General features: G+C 39.5%; 1 protein-coding gene across 3 annotated transcripts in view; it reads left to right on the top strand.

Moving 5' to 3' along the window:
• PCSK5 (proprotein convertase subtilisin/kexin type 5) overlaps positions 1-15878 on the top strand; it is a 313374-nt gene that overhangs the window by 187199 nt on the left and 110297 nt on the right. For all 3 annotated transcript variants that reach the window (XM_060300834.1, XM_030876984.2, XM_060300835.1), the window contains one exon: positions 5452-5552. In XM_060300834.1, the coding sequence (XP_060156817.1) occupies positions 5452-5552 (101 nt within the window). The remainder of the gene's footprint in view (positions 1-5451; positions 5553-15878) is intronic.

Raw genomic sequence — 15878 nt, 5'->3', positions numbered from 1 at the left:
CTGGTGATGGTCTGGAACTGCCACCTTTGCTCTCATGGGTGACTACACTCTGTAGCTCAGCTTTTTCTTTTGCTGCCATTTCAGGATTTAATACTTCACCACCTACCAGCTCTTTAGTGGCTGCACGTCATTGGGCTCATGAATCTCTCTGAGCCTCCATTTCCTTAGTTAATAAATAGTATTGATATATCTTCCTTGCAGAGTTCTTGTGGATCCAATATAATTTTATATAAACAAATATATTTTATATACAACATACACACCTATCGCTCATTGCCTTGCTCTTTGCAAGTTGCTGGTGGTGGTGGTTTTAGAAGCAGTGCAGCTAGTGTTAGCAATAGTAGTAGGAAGAGAAATGGCTATACTTTAGCCCCTGGATTGTGTATATACACATACACACATAATTTTTGTAGGCTGCTTATAAGTTTATGTAAGTCTTATTTGGAGAATCGATAAAGAAGTAACCTTGAAGTCTTTCCTAATAAGTGGGAGAGTTTAAAACATAGAACAAAATGAGTAGAAAGGAGCTTGACACTAGTAATTCAACTTAACAAATAAATACTGTACCTCTGCTCTGTACCCAGCACTGAGCTGAACATTATAGAGATTCAAAAAATGATATAAGATGGGATCCTTCTTTCGTGATATTAACCTCACATTGATAAGCAAAACCTTACGTTTGCACTTTACAGTTACAGATTCTCATTGCAACATGGGAGTGGAATTTTGTGTGGTCTTTTGTCAGTCATAATCGAATTTTACACCAGTCTTTGTGACTTTGGTGAACACAGAAAGCGTTAGTCTTTGGTTCCTTTATATTTTGCTGTGCTTAATAAATCAGCTTCTCCTACTTTATTCGTTAACACATTTAAGATGTAGTTTCTGCCCTTATCCTCCTCCAGAAATGTGTCTGAAACAGGTTTTTTTGGGGGGGCACCTTTCTAATCCAAATCCAAATCGACACCAGAAACAAATTCAACCTGACAGACAGAATCATTTCATGTTTTAAAAATATCTGTTCAGTTGCTCTTTTAACAGATATGAGACAATATGGCACCTTCAAAATAAAACAGATCACAAGGTATCAGGGAGATAGAAACTCCTAACTGTGTAAAGATTTGTCATTTATAGCCAGCCTCAATCTGAACTGAGATTCCCTGGAGAATTACATCAACAGGCTAGAATAAAAGATCCAATCAGCCCAAGTAATCGAAATGTGAAATACTCGGAAATAAGAGCTTAGGATGAGAAAAAGGGATGGTTCTTCAACAGCAGAAGCCTGACTCGACCTGAATACCCACCCCATCTCACCAAATCAAGATGACATCCCAAACTTTGTGGAGTCCAAAAGCCCATCTGCTACCCATCCCGGGAGAGGCTGAAAATCTAATTTGCTGATCAAGACAGCTTTGATCTGGTGTGAGGCCTGGTGTCATCTCCTGTTTCCTTCACTCTGATGGGCAGAAATGATATTTTCTTGAGCAATCTGAGAAGTTCTGTGCAGAAAAATTCTGTTTCTGATTTGGGTAGTGAATTTGGGGAATTTAGAGCATGGAAGATGCGCCAGCGGGACCAAAACCAAATTCTGAGACATTCTAAAATGGAATTGAAACTTAATGCGCTTTATTGTTCTGTTTTCACATATCAACTCTCTGAATTCCCAGCCCCATGATGTGGGCCAACCGTCGAATGCAACTTTTCCTTTAAATTACACTGTCAGTTCTTGTATGCATGTGTTGTGATTAATGGGGTTACCCCATGTGGTTCCAGTTTGGGGAGCATCATTTTTCTTTAAAATTGCATGCTCCTTGGTGGTCTTTGCCTTTTCTTTCTAAAGATGGACATAAAAATTTCCTGATGCTGTGCGTTCTCTTAATGATGAAAACCTGCCTTAGATCTTTCCGGTAATTTACACCTCAATATCTTGACCACTGACAGTAACTTCCTCTTGAAATGACCCAGCTGGAGTTTCCACTTAAAGCAGGATGAGAAGGGAGTGAGGATGTTTTTGTTTCTTTTCTCTCCATTCCTTTTAACCTCCCTCCTCTCCATCACCTTCCTGTTCCACTCCCTTTCTACCCCTACTCACTACTCAAGTTTCATTTAGTTCAAGTGATTGGAAAAAAAAAATAAAAGCACAATGATAATAATGTGGAATTCTACAAACTTGCCTATATTAATAGCATTTAACAGTAAATTGGTGTTTATATATAAAAGTACTAAATGGCTGTTTACTTAAGTATATATCATTTGTGTATATACCTGCGGACCCTATTTGGATGGAGCATATTCCTATGGCCAATCCAACATCGTAACACTTTTATTGTTCACTGGAGGTGAGGCTGGAGGTAGCTATTTATTACACTCGCAAATGCTGCACACACTTGGCGTCTCTATTCTGGATTTGTTTCTGTACATTGAAAGCGTCTGGTGCAGCTGAAGAATAAGCAAAATGAGCCAACCGAGAAAGCGTCATGAAAAATCTTGAATTCAGGCACAAGTCATTGAAAAAAGAAAAAAAACTTGGCAAAGGAATGTGACCGTGAGGGTGAGGTAAAATGAGAAAAATGCAGGCAAGGCCACCTCTCAACAACAGTATATCTGGAGACCTGGAAACAGGCTGCTGCTGGGGTATTTATACATTGACTTAGGGACCAGGCCTTTGGAAAATAAGGCTGCAAATTCACCCATCATTTCAAATGAAATAGAAATCACTTTTTAACAATCCATCAATCTCAGTTCTGAGTACATATCCAAAAGAATTGAAAACAGGATCTGAGGACTTCCCTGGTGGTGCAGTGGTTAAGAGTCTGCCTGCCAATGCAGGGGACACGAGTTTGAGCCCTGGTCCAGGAGGATCTCGCATGCCACGGAGCGGCTAAGCCCAGTGCACCGTGACTGCTGAGCCTGCGCTCTAGAGCCCGGGAGCCACAACTACTGAAGCCCACGTTGCTAGAGCCCGTGCTTCACAACAAGAGAAGCCACCGCAATGAGAAGCCCGCGCACCACAATGAAGAGTAGCCCCCGCTCACCGCAACTAGAGAAAGCCCGCATGCAGCAACGAAGACCCAACGCTGCCATAAAGAAGGAAGGAAGGAAGGGAGGAAGGAAAAAAAAGAAAAGAGAAAAGAAAGAAAGAATTACGAAAAGGCCAGCTGTGGGTCTAAAGGAGTTGGTCTTTAAAAAAAAAAAAGAATTGAAAACAGGATCTGGAAGAGCTATTTACACACCTATGTTTATTGCAGCGTTATTCACAATAGCCAAGAGGTGGAAGCAACCCAAATACCAATTGACAGATGAATGAATAAAGAAAATATACTATATAATACAATGGAATATTATGCAGCCTAAAAAGAAGGAAATCCTGCCACATGCTACAACACGGATGAGCCTTGAGGACATTATTCTAAGTGAAATAAGCCAATCACAAAAAAGACAAATGCTGCATAATTCCACTTACATGAGGTACCTAGAGCAGTGACAGTCACAGAAGCAAACAGTAGAATGGTGGTTGCCAGGGGCTGGGGAGGGGCCGTGGGGAGTTGTTTAATGGGTAGAGTTTCAGTCAGGCAAGGTGAAAATGTCGTAGAGCTCTAGGATTGCACAGCCAAGTGCATATAATTAGCAATACTGTACTGTACACTTAAAAAGTTGTTAAAAGGGTAAATCTGTGTTATGTGGGGTTTTTTGCCTCGCTCCCTCCAAAAAGAAATATCTTTTTAACGTCAACAATTGAAAAATCTCAGAAGTTTCTTAATGTAGAAGTGGGTAGGGCTCTCTTTACCCAGACATCTTGCGAACATCCACCGTGGAGGCTCAGAGGATGGCTAGCTAATCACGTCTGTGAATCTAGAAACAACTTGCCCTGCTTGCCAAACACACGGTCGGGCTCTTGCCCAGCTCTCAGTTATTCCAGAAAAGAGTGCAAGGCTTGTCTCCTCTCTCCCACCACCTATCTACATGGTTCTCTATATTTTTACTCTCTCTCCCATTTCTTTTGTATCAGTGCCTCTCTGGTATGGCTAATCTGGTAATATTAGTGGTGTCAAAAGGCATAAAGAACAGATAGTGAGCACTGATGGCCTCGTGTGAAACTAAATCACCAGGATGTCAGTCTCGATTCATGACAGATAATTAAAGAGTCCCTTCAGACATCCTCATGTGACCCTGAGGAAACTTTTAGGGGAGGACTCATTTCTACAGAGTTATGCAGTGCTTCCTTTCGGTGATGAGCGAATTTCTTTCCAAATCAGCTAATCTGCATTCTTTTGAAGGATGCACCTTAGAAAAGCAAGGCTTTGTTTTCGCCACCTCTATCCCCCTACACCTTTCTGATGACCTTTCACCTCAGTTTTCTTATCTGTAAAATATGGGCAATATACTTGTCTTGATGACTGAGAAAGCTTTACCAATGTCTTCCAATAACTACAATGAGACTCCTAAGTTCATCTCACAAGCCTTGTAGCTTCCCAGCAGGAGGGCTATTAGTCCCAAGGGGGCAAAAAAGGATTCTTATCAGGGAGGGAGGATCTTAGATATTACAGTGGTTTGCAAAATTATATACCATAGTGCTTTATTTCTCTTGTTATGAAGATTCTGCATTTAATTTTTCTTCTTTCATGAAATGATCGTGGAACAAAGGTTGAGAAACACTGCCCTTGCTGATGGGCATGTTATTCAGCCACAGCTGAAGTGAACTAGATTCAAACCAAGAGGAAAAAATGATCTAGTTCTCACATTTTGATCTTTAAAAAATAGAAAATGGCTGATCTCCTATAATATACAAGCATGCACTTAGATCTGTTCATTTCACATCAAGTACACTGGCTTCAACCTTGTTTTTAGTATTTGTGTTAAATCTATCAGGAAGTCTTGGTTCATCCAAGTCACATTTCTGTGCATTCTAAAAATGAGTCTGTAAGCAAAGTTCCTTCTAGGACAGAATAAATCTTTTGCTTGAAACCTGCAGCTTTTCCAATGTAATAGTTCTAGGAGGGCAGGAACAAGACCCTGTGCTTTTATTCCTTATGCTAGGTGCTTAACTCAGTGTCTCGTTGTTGGATCAACGTGTTTGATTATTTAAAATGTTGGAGTAATGAAAGAACTTTCGTTTTAACTAAAGCTGGGACCAGAGAGAGGCAAGTGAGGTGCCTAGGGTGTAAAATTTAAGGATACACTTGCACAACCCGTATGTTTCGGGCCAAAGGCTCACCTCAGTCCTCACCCTGGTTGTAACACAAGTGGAATCCAATTTCCAAACCCTCCCCTTTTCAGAGTTGATTTACACAGGCAATTCTCTGGAAGTGATACAGCCACAGGAGTGCAGGAACAAGGAATTTAAAACAACTATTTCAACACCCCTCCATTCCAGTTTTATGAGTAAATTTCTTTTTACTTGCATGTGACTCACATTGACCCCAGAGCCCTAAATTTTCCACTTCTGTCTTCTAGATCACTACGGATCTGAGGCAGCGTTGCACGGACAACCACACTGGGACGTCGGCCTCAGCCCCCATGGCTGCAGGCATCATTGCACTGGCCCTGGAAGCCAAGTAAGCCTTTATCTCCATATGTCTCCACTGGCGACAGCCCCTCAGCTCAAGGACAGTTTACCCCTTCGCTACTATACAGTCTCGAGCACAAACAGCCAGACTGTAATCTTCCCAATTCCACCTTTAAAACTGCAAAGATTAGGCCTTAAGAAAAGCTTCCCCTCTGTTAAGGGAAAAGGCAACTTTTTTGGTCTTTATCTTAAGAAATCAAACTGTGTAATTACTTTATTGTGGAGTCATAGTGCAGGCATGCCAGTTGGCTGTAACACTCTTGCCTTGTTGAGGTTTTTATTCTAGTCGGGGAATGTTCTGTGAGTCTCAGAAAGCTTAGGTCTGCCCACTTCTGGTTCCTTTCCCTGAAGGACAGCAATGCAGCTCAGATTCCATGACAGTAGAACCGTCACAGACTCACTCTGGGGAGCAAAACACGGCAAGGTCATATGACAGGAGCCCAGGAAGAAAGACAACCCACTTAACTGAAATCCTTCTTAATGTAGTCAAATTTGGTGTTTAAAAGATCCCTTTGAAAGGCCCCCTCAGGTTATTTTAGGTTCTTAGGTTAGATTTATATGGTGGTAGGTCTCCTCTCTTCTTTCTCCAAGCACCAATAGATTAGTTTGTCTTAACTCTTTGAAAACCTAATAGAGATCTACACTCCCTTACCCTCAATTTCAAAAGCCAAAATGGCCTGAAAACTGAAAGTTGTTTTTTGCACATTTGACACCAAAACTCATTTGATGGCAAAGCTCGCCCAGAACTGATTTGAAGCTATTTTCAGTCTTTATGTATTGTGAAAATTCACACATTTCACTGTAGAAGCATTAATATCTTTGATTATGAGGTGCTAACTTGGACCCCACTGGAAGTTTTGTGTACCCTATGCTGTGGACACCATATCTGAAAAAATTTTGAATTCCGAACATATCTGGTCCAAGGATTTTATAAAAGGGATTGTGGGCCTGAACTCTGAGGCCATCCCTACAGGAGGATCGTAACAAGAAGGAATTGAAGTAATTACATAAGTGTTTTTCCAAAAATAGCCTTGCATCCCTGCCCTAGGGAGGAATGGAAAGATTCTTTCATATAAACCTGATGTAGAGCCATAGCAGGTGACAGGGAAAGAATACAAGAATCATGATGAGACTCGGGTATTAATAAGAACAGTACTGTTTCATTCCCGGTACGTATTGGCTTCCCAACATTTACAGCTGACTCTCTATAAGGCAGACAGCCTCTGTCAAGGCAGTTGGGCCTCAACGTAGTATGGATTCAGTAAATTGCTAAGTCATGTGTAATTCCTTGGACTGAGACAGGCAGAAGAACACAGGCTCTGGATATGGTGGTATCTTAGTCCATTCAAGCTGCTATAACAAAATACCATAAACTGAGTAGCTTATAAACAACAAACACTTATTTCTCACAGCTCTCGAAGCTGGAAAGTCCAAGATCAAGGTGCCAGCAGACTTAGTGTCTGGCAAGGACCCACTTCCTAGTTGGCTTTACATGGTAGAAGAAAGGGGCAAGGGAGATCTCTGGATAAATGTCTCGTATGAGGGCACTGATCCCATTAAAGAGGTCTCCAGCCTTGTGACCTAATCACCTCCCAAAGGCCCTACCTCCTAATACTCTCACATTGGGTGTTAAGTTTCAACATACGAATTTTAAGGGGACACAAGTATTCAGACCATAGCAGGTACCATATCTTTTGGTGGCCTCCTACCCCTAAGCACTGACATTGAGAGATATTCAAGCTCCCATCAATGTTTGGATTTCTTTTGTTTTGGCAGGGTTAAATATTAAATCATTTCAACACATTTTATCTTTTAAAGTGTTAAAAGTTTAGCGAGGAGTTGGCACTTATTCTATTCTCACTTTATAACTTTTCACTGGACTGTTCTGACAGCAGATTAAGTATCTGTGTTTTTAATTTGGTGACTGTAAGTTGGATTTTGAAAAATATATCGTCTTCATTCTGAAATTCTGGGTTGTTTCTCTGGAATAGTCTCCTGTCCACAAACTACTAAAAAAAAAAAAAAAAAATCAGGAATTCTTCCTGCACCTCCCCGTTTCCCAAAAAAAGGATATAATCTCAAATTTGGCAACCAAGTACCATAACTGTGGCTGTACAGCACATGCTACTCAGTTCCTTGAAATACTACTATAACACTAATATTTTCAACAATAATTCTTTTAACCACTAGTTAAGCTCAAATGAAAACTCCTTAATTTTGTGCCTCAAACAACACACTCAGTTGGATAAGGTTGCTTTGGGGCTGGGGAACACACTGGAAAGCTGCCTGTTTTCTTTCCCTTTGCATTTTGAGCATTTTTTTAAGATTGATTTTTGCCAAAACTGCAATGGGTGGAAGGAAGGTCCTAGGATAGAGTTTAGAAAATCCACTGTATTCTAAGATTTTAAACAGTCTAGTCCGATCATGCAGCCAAACTATATAGTAAACAACCAGATCAGGTGAGAAAGAATAAACCTTTCCTTGCATCTCTATCGGTTTGTTCTACAGGCCAATCTTTGCCTGTAAGTGAAGCTGAAAGTTGGGGGAAATAGGCCTGGGTACCTCAAGAGTGGGTCAGGCACGGATGTTAAACTAGCATCAATAAGCAATGGGCCTCCCACGGAAGAAAAAGGTATCTAAATAGCAAAGAGCTCAAGTAACAGTGTACCAAGGTTGCAGTTGTTCTCAACAAAGCTAAGTTTAACCCTTGGTAAGTGTACCTCACCCAGTCACCCAGCCTCCACCACTAGTACTTCTTAGCGACACTTAAACCTTGGTATTTTGAGATTCAGCCTTTGCTGTCACAAGTTGAAGAGCCTGATAGTAGTTCGCTGTTTTCCACATTCCAAGACCCCCAGTGGATGCCTTTAACCACAGATAGTACCAAGCCCCATATGTACTATGATTTTTCCTATAAGTACATACCTATAACAAAGTTTAATTTATAAATTAGGCACAGTAAGAAATGAAGAACAGTAACTAAAAATAGAACAATTATAACAATATACTGTATTAAAAGTTATGTGAATGTGGTCTCTCTCAAAACATCTTATAGAACCATACTCACTCTTCTTGTGATGATGTGAGATGATCAAATGCCTCCGTGTTGAAATGAAGTGAGGTGAATGGCGTAGGCATTGTGACGTAGTGTTAGGCTACTACTGACCTTCTGATGATATGTCAGAAGGAGGGTCATCTTTGGGTAATCTGGATCATCACGCCATGGTTGGCGATCTCAGGTGGGACAGGGCTGGACAGTGTGAGATTTCATCGCACTACTCAGAATGCTGTACAATTTAAACTTACGAATTGTTTGTTTCTGGAATTTTCCATGTAATATTTTTGGACCGTGGTTGACCATGCATAAATGAAACCTCAGAAAGAGAAGACAAGGATTGGGGTGGGGAGGTGGACCACTGTACTCCCTTATAAGGAGGGAAGAGAGAAAACCAGAGCTGGGCAGAATTCTGACCCAGGACTCTGTCCAGCACTTCAGATATCCAACCCCTGCTCAGGTCAGATGAGTCACTGGATGAGGCTGAGCGCTCAGCTGAAAAGCTGCAGGCGGGGACTGCCAGTCCCTATCCAGCTGCATAGCCCAGCTCTTCCTGCCGGACAAGGAGAAATGCATCGTTTCTCCTAACGTCACTAGGTTACAGTAGTATATACTCAGGGAAAACTGCCACCTCCCAGCTTCTTCACAGCCTGCTTCCTTTACATCCTCACGTGCTTGCTTGCATCGGCACGTTTGCCTGGATCAGTAGGACTATGGGTCCTACTGTGATGCTACTCCAACTGTTGACCCCTCTGCCTTGTGAGTCTTCTTGCTCCCCTAAGGTTGGAGCTTTCCAAAAAATCTTCTTAGGAAACTAACGGAAGAGAAAACAAAAACAAAACAGAGAAACAGAGAAGCTTAAAGTGTTCAGATCTCTTACCTGAATGCAACAAAAGTTTGGTCATTAACTCTGCTGTGATAACTAATAGGACTCCCAGGCCATCCTTATCCTGTGGGGTATGTAAGAACATGTGTTGTAAGAAACTCCACTGTAACTAACACACCCCCAGATCCTTGGGTGAAAGTGTACCACTCCCAAGACCGGAAGGATTCTCAGTTCTAAAAACCTACCTCCTTTCCTTGTTGTCCTGAGTCTAGAGCCTCTTTAAGCTCTATAGCTGCCTCTGACAGTCTGATCATAACTTTGTCTTTCTAATTACTAAACAATTTCCTCCTGCTCCTAAAAATGTTACCTGGGAGCGAGAAGCTCTAAATATTTTCCCTTCTAAAAATCAGGAGCAATTTCAGAATAAGAGAAAACACTGGCATCTTAAAAGAGAGGCAAGAAAACTGTTTCTGTTTCGGGGTGCCCTCATCACTTATGTATTGGTTCAGAGGTTTATAATATTTCTGTTGTTTGGCTTTTGTGGATTTGGGGGGAATTTTCTGGTTTTTCAGTTGAGTGAGTAGGGAATATGTAATCAGTGATTACAAGTAAACTAATTAACATTTGGTCCATTGCTACTTAAAATGACATTTTTTATATACTGTAACTGAAAAAGTTTAAGTAAAGTAAGTGTCCTGGGAGCAGGTTTCTTTATTTTTTTTTTTTTGAAGTATAGTTGATTTGCAACGTTGTGTTAATTTCTGCTGTACAACAAAGTGATTCAGTTATACATATATACACATTCTTTTTTAAATATTTTCCATTATGGTTTATCATACGATACTGAATATAGTTCTCTGCTATACAGTAAAACCTTGTTGTTTATCCATTCCATATATAACACCTTACATCTGCTAACCTCAACCTCCCACTCCACCCCTCCCCCAACCCCCTCCCCCTTGGCAACCACTAGTCTGTTCTCTATGTCCATGAATCTGTTTCTGTTTCATAGATAAGTTCATTTATGTCATATTTTACATTCCACACATAAGTGATATCATATACTATTTGTCTTTCTCATTCTGACTTACTTCACTTAGTATGATAGTCTCTAGTTGTATCCATGTTGCTGCAAATGACATTATTGTGTTCATTTTTATGGCTGAGTAGTATTCCACTGTATATATGTATATACCACATCTTCTTGATCCATTCCTCTGTAGATGGACATTTAGGTTGTTTCCATGTCTTGGCTATTGTGAATAGTGCTGCTGTGGACATAGGGGTGCATGTATCTTTTTGAATTAGAGTTTTCTCTGCATATATGCCCAGGAGTGGGATTGCTGGATCATATGGTAATTCTATTTTTAGTTGTCTGAGGAACCTGAGAGCAGGTTTCTTAAATGAAGAAAGTAGTTGGGTCTTCCCTGGTGGCGCAGTGGTTGAGAGTCCGCCTGCCGATGCAGGGGACACGAGTTCATGCCCTGGTCCGGGAAGATCCCACATGCCGCGGAGCGGCTGGGCCTGTGAGCCATGGCCGCTGAGCCTGCACGTCTGGAGCCTGTGCTCCACAACGGGAGGGGCCACAACAGTGAGAGGCCCACGTACCACAAAAAAAAAAAAAAAGAAAAGAAAAAGAAAGTAGTGAAACATAACTAATAGTGTTGAGTGAGCAACCTAGAAAAACATCAAGTCATATTTGTAAGGTGCTTTGTATCTCAATGCTGGTATATATTACCAGTACCCCAGACGTGTAGAAAGAAAAAATTATGTTGCTAGCAAATGATATTTCATATTAAATGGTTTATAAAATACAGTTGAAATAACTGACATTCATAAAAACCTAGTATTCAGAATCATAAACTCTGTTTTACTGAAAGTTTTCCTGCCTTGAGTCTGCAACTATTAGCTAAGGAAAGCTATTTTAGTAGTGTTTTATATGTTAAATTATCAGCATTAGCTCAGGAAATTCAGAATTTAAATTCACCAAAGAAACCTTTTTGCCTTGAATCGCAAATGGTCCTTTCACTGGAAATTTGAACAGTATGTACTCGGCAAACAAGAAATGTGGCACAGTGAATGGTAAATAACAGGGACTGAGTTGGGTAGAAACATCTGACATTATTTAGCACTGATACAAGGAATCTGCCACAAATTCCTGTTTTAAGTGACCCAAAGCCTTTTCCTCAGATTTCATATCTCAGGGGCCACAGGGATGCTATCCTTTGAGAACATTTAATACATCCAGATCTAAATTTAGAAAATAAATAAATTGGGGTGGCAGCTGTTATTCTGTTCTGTATATTCTATAATGTGTATTCCATTCTATACATACATCTATTCTGTATATGCATATATGTATTCTATATATACTAGAAATAGACATGGTACACATTAAAAATTAGCTGCCCTTGGTGTTCTACACATATGCATGCATAAATACACACACATTCCTAGGTAGGCTCATCTACTTTCTTCTTATTATCTATCTGTTCTCTCTTATTTCAATTGTCTATTACCACTGGTTTACCATATAGGTATATGTAGAACAAGATTCTAGAATATATATAGAGAGAATATAGTTCTAGATAGCTTAGACAACTTCTGTTCTTGTACTACAGATGTTTTTGTATGTATTACCTTCCAAACAAGGCTTAAACTCCTTGAGACTAAAGACTGTATCTTACAGTCTTTATTTATGTGTATGTAATCAATATCTATTGCATACTAAAAATAATTTTTTTAACATCTTTATTGGAGTATATTTGCTTTACAATGTTGTGTTAATTGCTGCAGTATAACACAGTGAATCAGCTATACGAATACATATATCCCCATATCCCCTCCCTCTTGCGTCTCCCTCCCACCCTCCCTATCCCACCCCTCTAGGTGGTCACAAAGCACCGAACTGATCTCCCTGTGCTACACGTCTGCTTCCCACTAGCTATCTATTTTATGTTTGGTAGTGTATATATGTCCATGCCTCTCTCTCACTTCATCTCAGCTTACCCTTCCCCACCCCCGTGTCCTCAAGTGCATTCTCTACATCTGCGTCTTTATTCCTGTCCTGCCCCTAGGTTCTTCAGAACCATTTTTTTTTTAGATTCATATATATATGTGTGTGTGTGTGTGTGTGTGTGTGTGTGTGTGTTAGCATATGGTATTTGTTTTTCTCTTTCTGGCTTACTTCATTCTGTATCACAGACTCTAGGTCCATCCATCTCGCTACAAATAACTCAATTTTGTTTCTTTTTATGGCTGAGTAATATTCCATTGTATATATGTGCCACATCTTCTTTATCCATTCATCTGTCAATGAACACTTAGGTGGCTTCCATCTCCTGGCTATTGTAACTAGTGCTGCAATGAACATTGCGGTACATGACTCCTTTGAATTATGGTTTTCTCAGGGTATATGCCCAGTAATGGGAGTGCTGTGTCATATGGTAGTTCTATTTTTAGTTTTTTAAGGACCCTCCATACTGTTTTCCATAATGGCTGTATCAATTTGCATTCCCACCAACAGTGCAAGAGGATTCCCTTTTCTCCACACCCTCTCCAGCATTTATTGTTTGTAGATTTTTTAATGATGGCCATTCTGACTGATGTGAGGTGATACCTCATTGTAGTTTTGATTTGCATTTCTCTAATGATTAGTGATATTGAGCATCCTTTCATGTGTTTGTTGGCAATCTGTATATCTTCTTTGGAGAAATGTCCATTTAGGTCTTCTGCCCATTTTTGGATTGGGTTGTTTGTTTTTTTGGTATTGAGCTGCATGAGCTGCTTGTATATTTTGGGATTAATCCTTTGTCAGGTGCTTCGTCTGCAAATATTTTCTCCCATTCTGAGGGTTGTCTTTTCATCTTGTTTATGGTTTCCTTTGCTGTGCAAAAGCTTTTAAGTTTCATTAGGTCCCATTTGTTTATTTTTGATTTTATTTCCATTACTCAGGGAGATGGGTCAAAAAAGATCTTGCTGTGATTTATGTCATACAGTGTTCTGCCTATGTTTTCCTGTAAGAGTTTTATAGTGTCTGGCCTTGCATTTAGGTCTTAAATCCATTTTGAGTTTATTTTTGTGTATGGTGTTAGGAACTGTTCTAATTTCATTCTTTTACGTGTAGCTGTCCAGTTTTCCCAGCACCACTTATTGAAGAAGCTGTCTTTTCTCCACTATATATTCTTGCCTCCATTATAAAAGATAAGGTGACCATATGTGTGTGGGTTTATCTCTGGGCTTTCTACCCTGTTCCATTGATCTATATTGCTGTTTTTGTGCCAGTACCATACTGTCTTGTTTACTGTAGCTTTGTAGTATAGTTTGAAGTCAGGGAGCCTGATTCCTCCAGCTCCATTTTTCTTTCTCAAGATTGCTTTTGCTATTTGGGGTCATTTGTGTTTCCATACAAATTGTGAATTTTTTTGTTCTAGTTTGGTGAAAAATGCCACTGGTAGTTTGGAAGGGATTGCACTGAACCTGTAGATTGCTTTGGGTAGTATAGTCATTTTCACAATGTTGATTCTTCCAGTCCAAGAGCATGGTATATCTCTCCATCTGTTTGCATCATCTTTAATTTCTTTCATCAGTGTCTTATAGTTTTTTGCATACAGGTCTTTTGTCTCCTTAGGTAGGTTTATTCCTAGGTATTTTATTCCTCTATTGCAGTGGTAAATGGGAGTGTTTCCTTAATTTCTCTTTCAGATTTTTCATCATTAGTGTATAAGAATGCAAGAGATTGCTGTGCATTAATTTTGTATCCTGCTACTTTACCACATTCATTGATTAGCTGTAGTAGTTTTCTAGTAGCATCTTTAGGATTCTCTATGTATAGTATCATGTCATCTGCAAAGAGTGACAGCTTTACTTCTTCTTTAAAGATTTGGATTCCTTTTATTTCTTTTTCTTCTCTGATTGCTGTGACTAAAACTTCCAACACTATGTTGAATAATAGTGGTCAGAGTGGACAACCTTGTCTTGTTCCTGATGTTAGAGGAAATGGTTTCAGTTTTTCACCATTGGGAACGATGTTGGCTATGGGTTTGTCATATATGGCCTTTATTATGTTGAGGTAAGTTCCCTCTATGCCTACTTTCTGCGAGTTTTTTATTATAAATGCGTGTTGAATTTTGTCCAAAGCTTTTTCTGCATCTATTGAGATGATCATATGGTTTTTCTCCTTCAGTTTGTTAATATGGTTTTTCACATTGATTGATTTGCATATATTGAAGAATCCTTGCATTCCTGGGATAAACCCCACTGATCATGGTGTATGATCCTTTGAACGTACTGTTGGATTCTCTTTGCTAGTATTTTGTTGAGGATTTTTGCGTCTATGTTCATCACTGATATTGGCCTGTAGTTTTCTTTCTTTGTAACCTTTGTCTGGTTTTGGTATCAGGGTGATGGTGGCTTTGTAGAATGAGTTTGGGACTGTTCCTCTCTCTGCTATATTTTGGAAGAATTTGAGAAGGATAGGTATTAGCTCTTCTCTAAATGTTTGATAGAATTTGCCTGTGAAGCCATCTGGTCCTGGGCTTTTGTTTGTTGGAAGATTTTTAATCACAGTCTCAATTTCAGTGCTTGTGATATGTATGTTTATATTTTCTATTTCTTCCTGGGTCAGTCTCGGAAGGTTGTGCTTTTGTAAGAATTTGTCCATTTCTTCCAGGTTGTCCATTTTATTGGCATAGAGTTGCTTGTAGTAGTCTCTTAGAATGCTTTGAATTTTGCGGTGTCTATTGTAACTTCTCCTTTTTCATTTCTACTTTTATTGATTTGAGTCCTCTCCCTCTTTTTCTTGATGAGTCTGGCTAATGGTTTATCAATTTTGTTTATCTTCTCAAAGAACCAGCTTTTAGTTTTATTCATCTTTGCTATCATTTCCTTCATTTCTTTTTCATTTATTTCTGATCTAATCTTTATGATTTCTTTCCTTCTGCTAACTTTGGGGGTTCTTTTTGTTCTTCTTTCTCTAATTGCTTTAGGTGTAAGGTTAGGTTGTTTATTTGAGATGTTTCTTATTTCTTGAGGTATGATTTTATTGCTATAAACTTCCCTCTTAGAACTGCTTTTGCTGCCTCCCATAGGTTTTAGGTTGTAGTATTTTCATTGTCCTTTGTTTCTAGGTATTTTGATTTCCTCTTTGATTTCTTCAGTGATCTCTTGGTTATTTAGTAGCATATTGTTTAGCCTCCATGTGTTTGTATTTTTTACAGACTTTTTTCGTGTAATTGATACCTAGTCTCATAGCGTTGTGGTCGGAAAAGATACTTGATATGATTTCAATTTTCTTAAATTTACCAAGGCTTGATTTGTGACCCAGGATATGATCTATCCTGGAGAGTGTTCCATGAGCACTTGAGAAGAAAGTGTATTCTGTTGTTTTTGGATGGAATGTCCTATGAATATCAATTAAGTCCATCTTGTTTAAT

Source organism: Globicephala melas, chromosome 6 (genome assembly GCF_963455315.2).
Source record: "Globicephala melas chromosome 6, mGloMel1.2, whole genome shotgun sequence".
NCBI lineage: Eukaryota > Metazoa > Chordata > Mammalia > Artiodactyla > Delphinidae > Globicephala > Globicephala melas.
The sequence above is the reverse complement of the archived record's forward strand: the minus strand, read 5'-3'. Positions and strand labels throughout refer to the sequence as shown.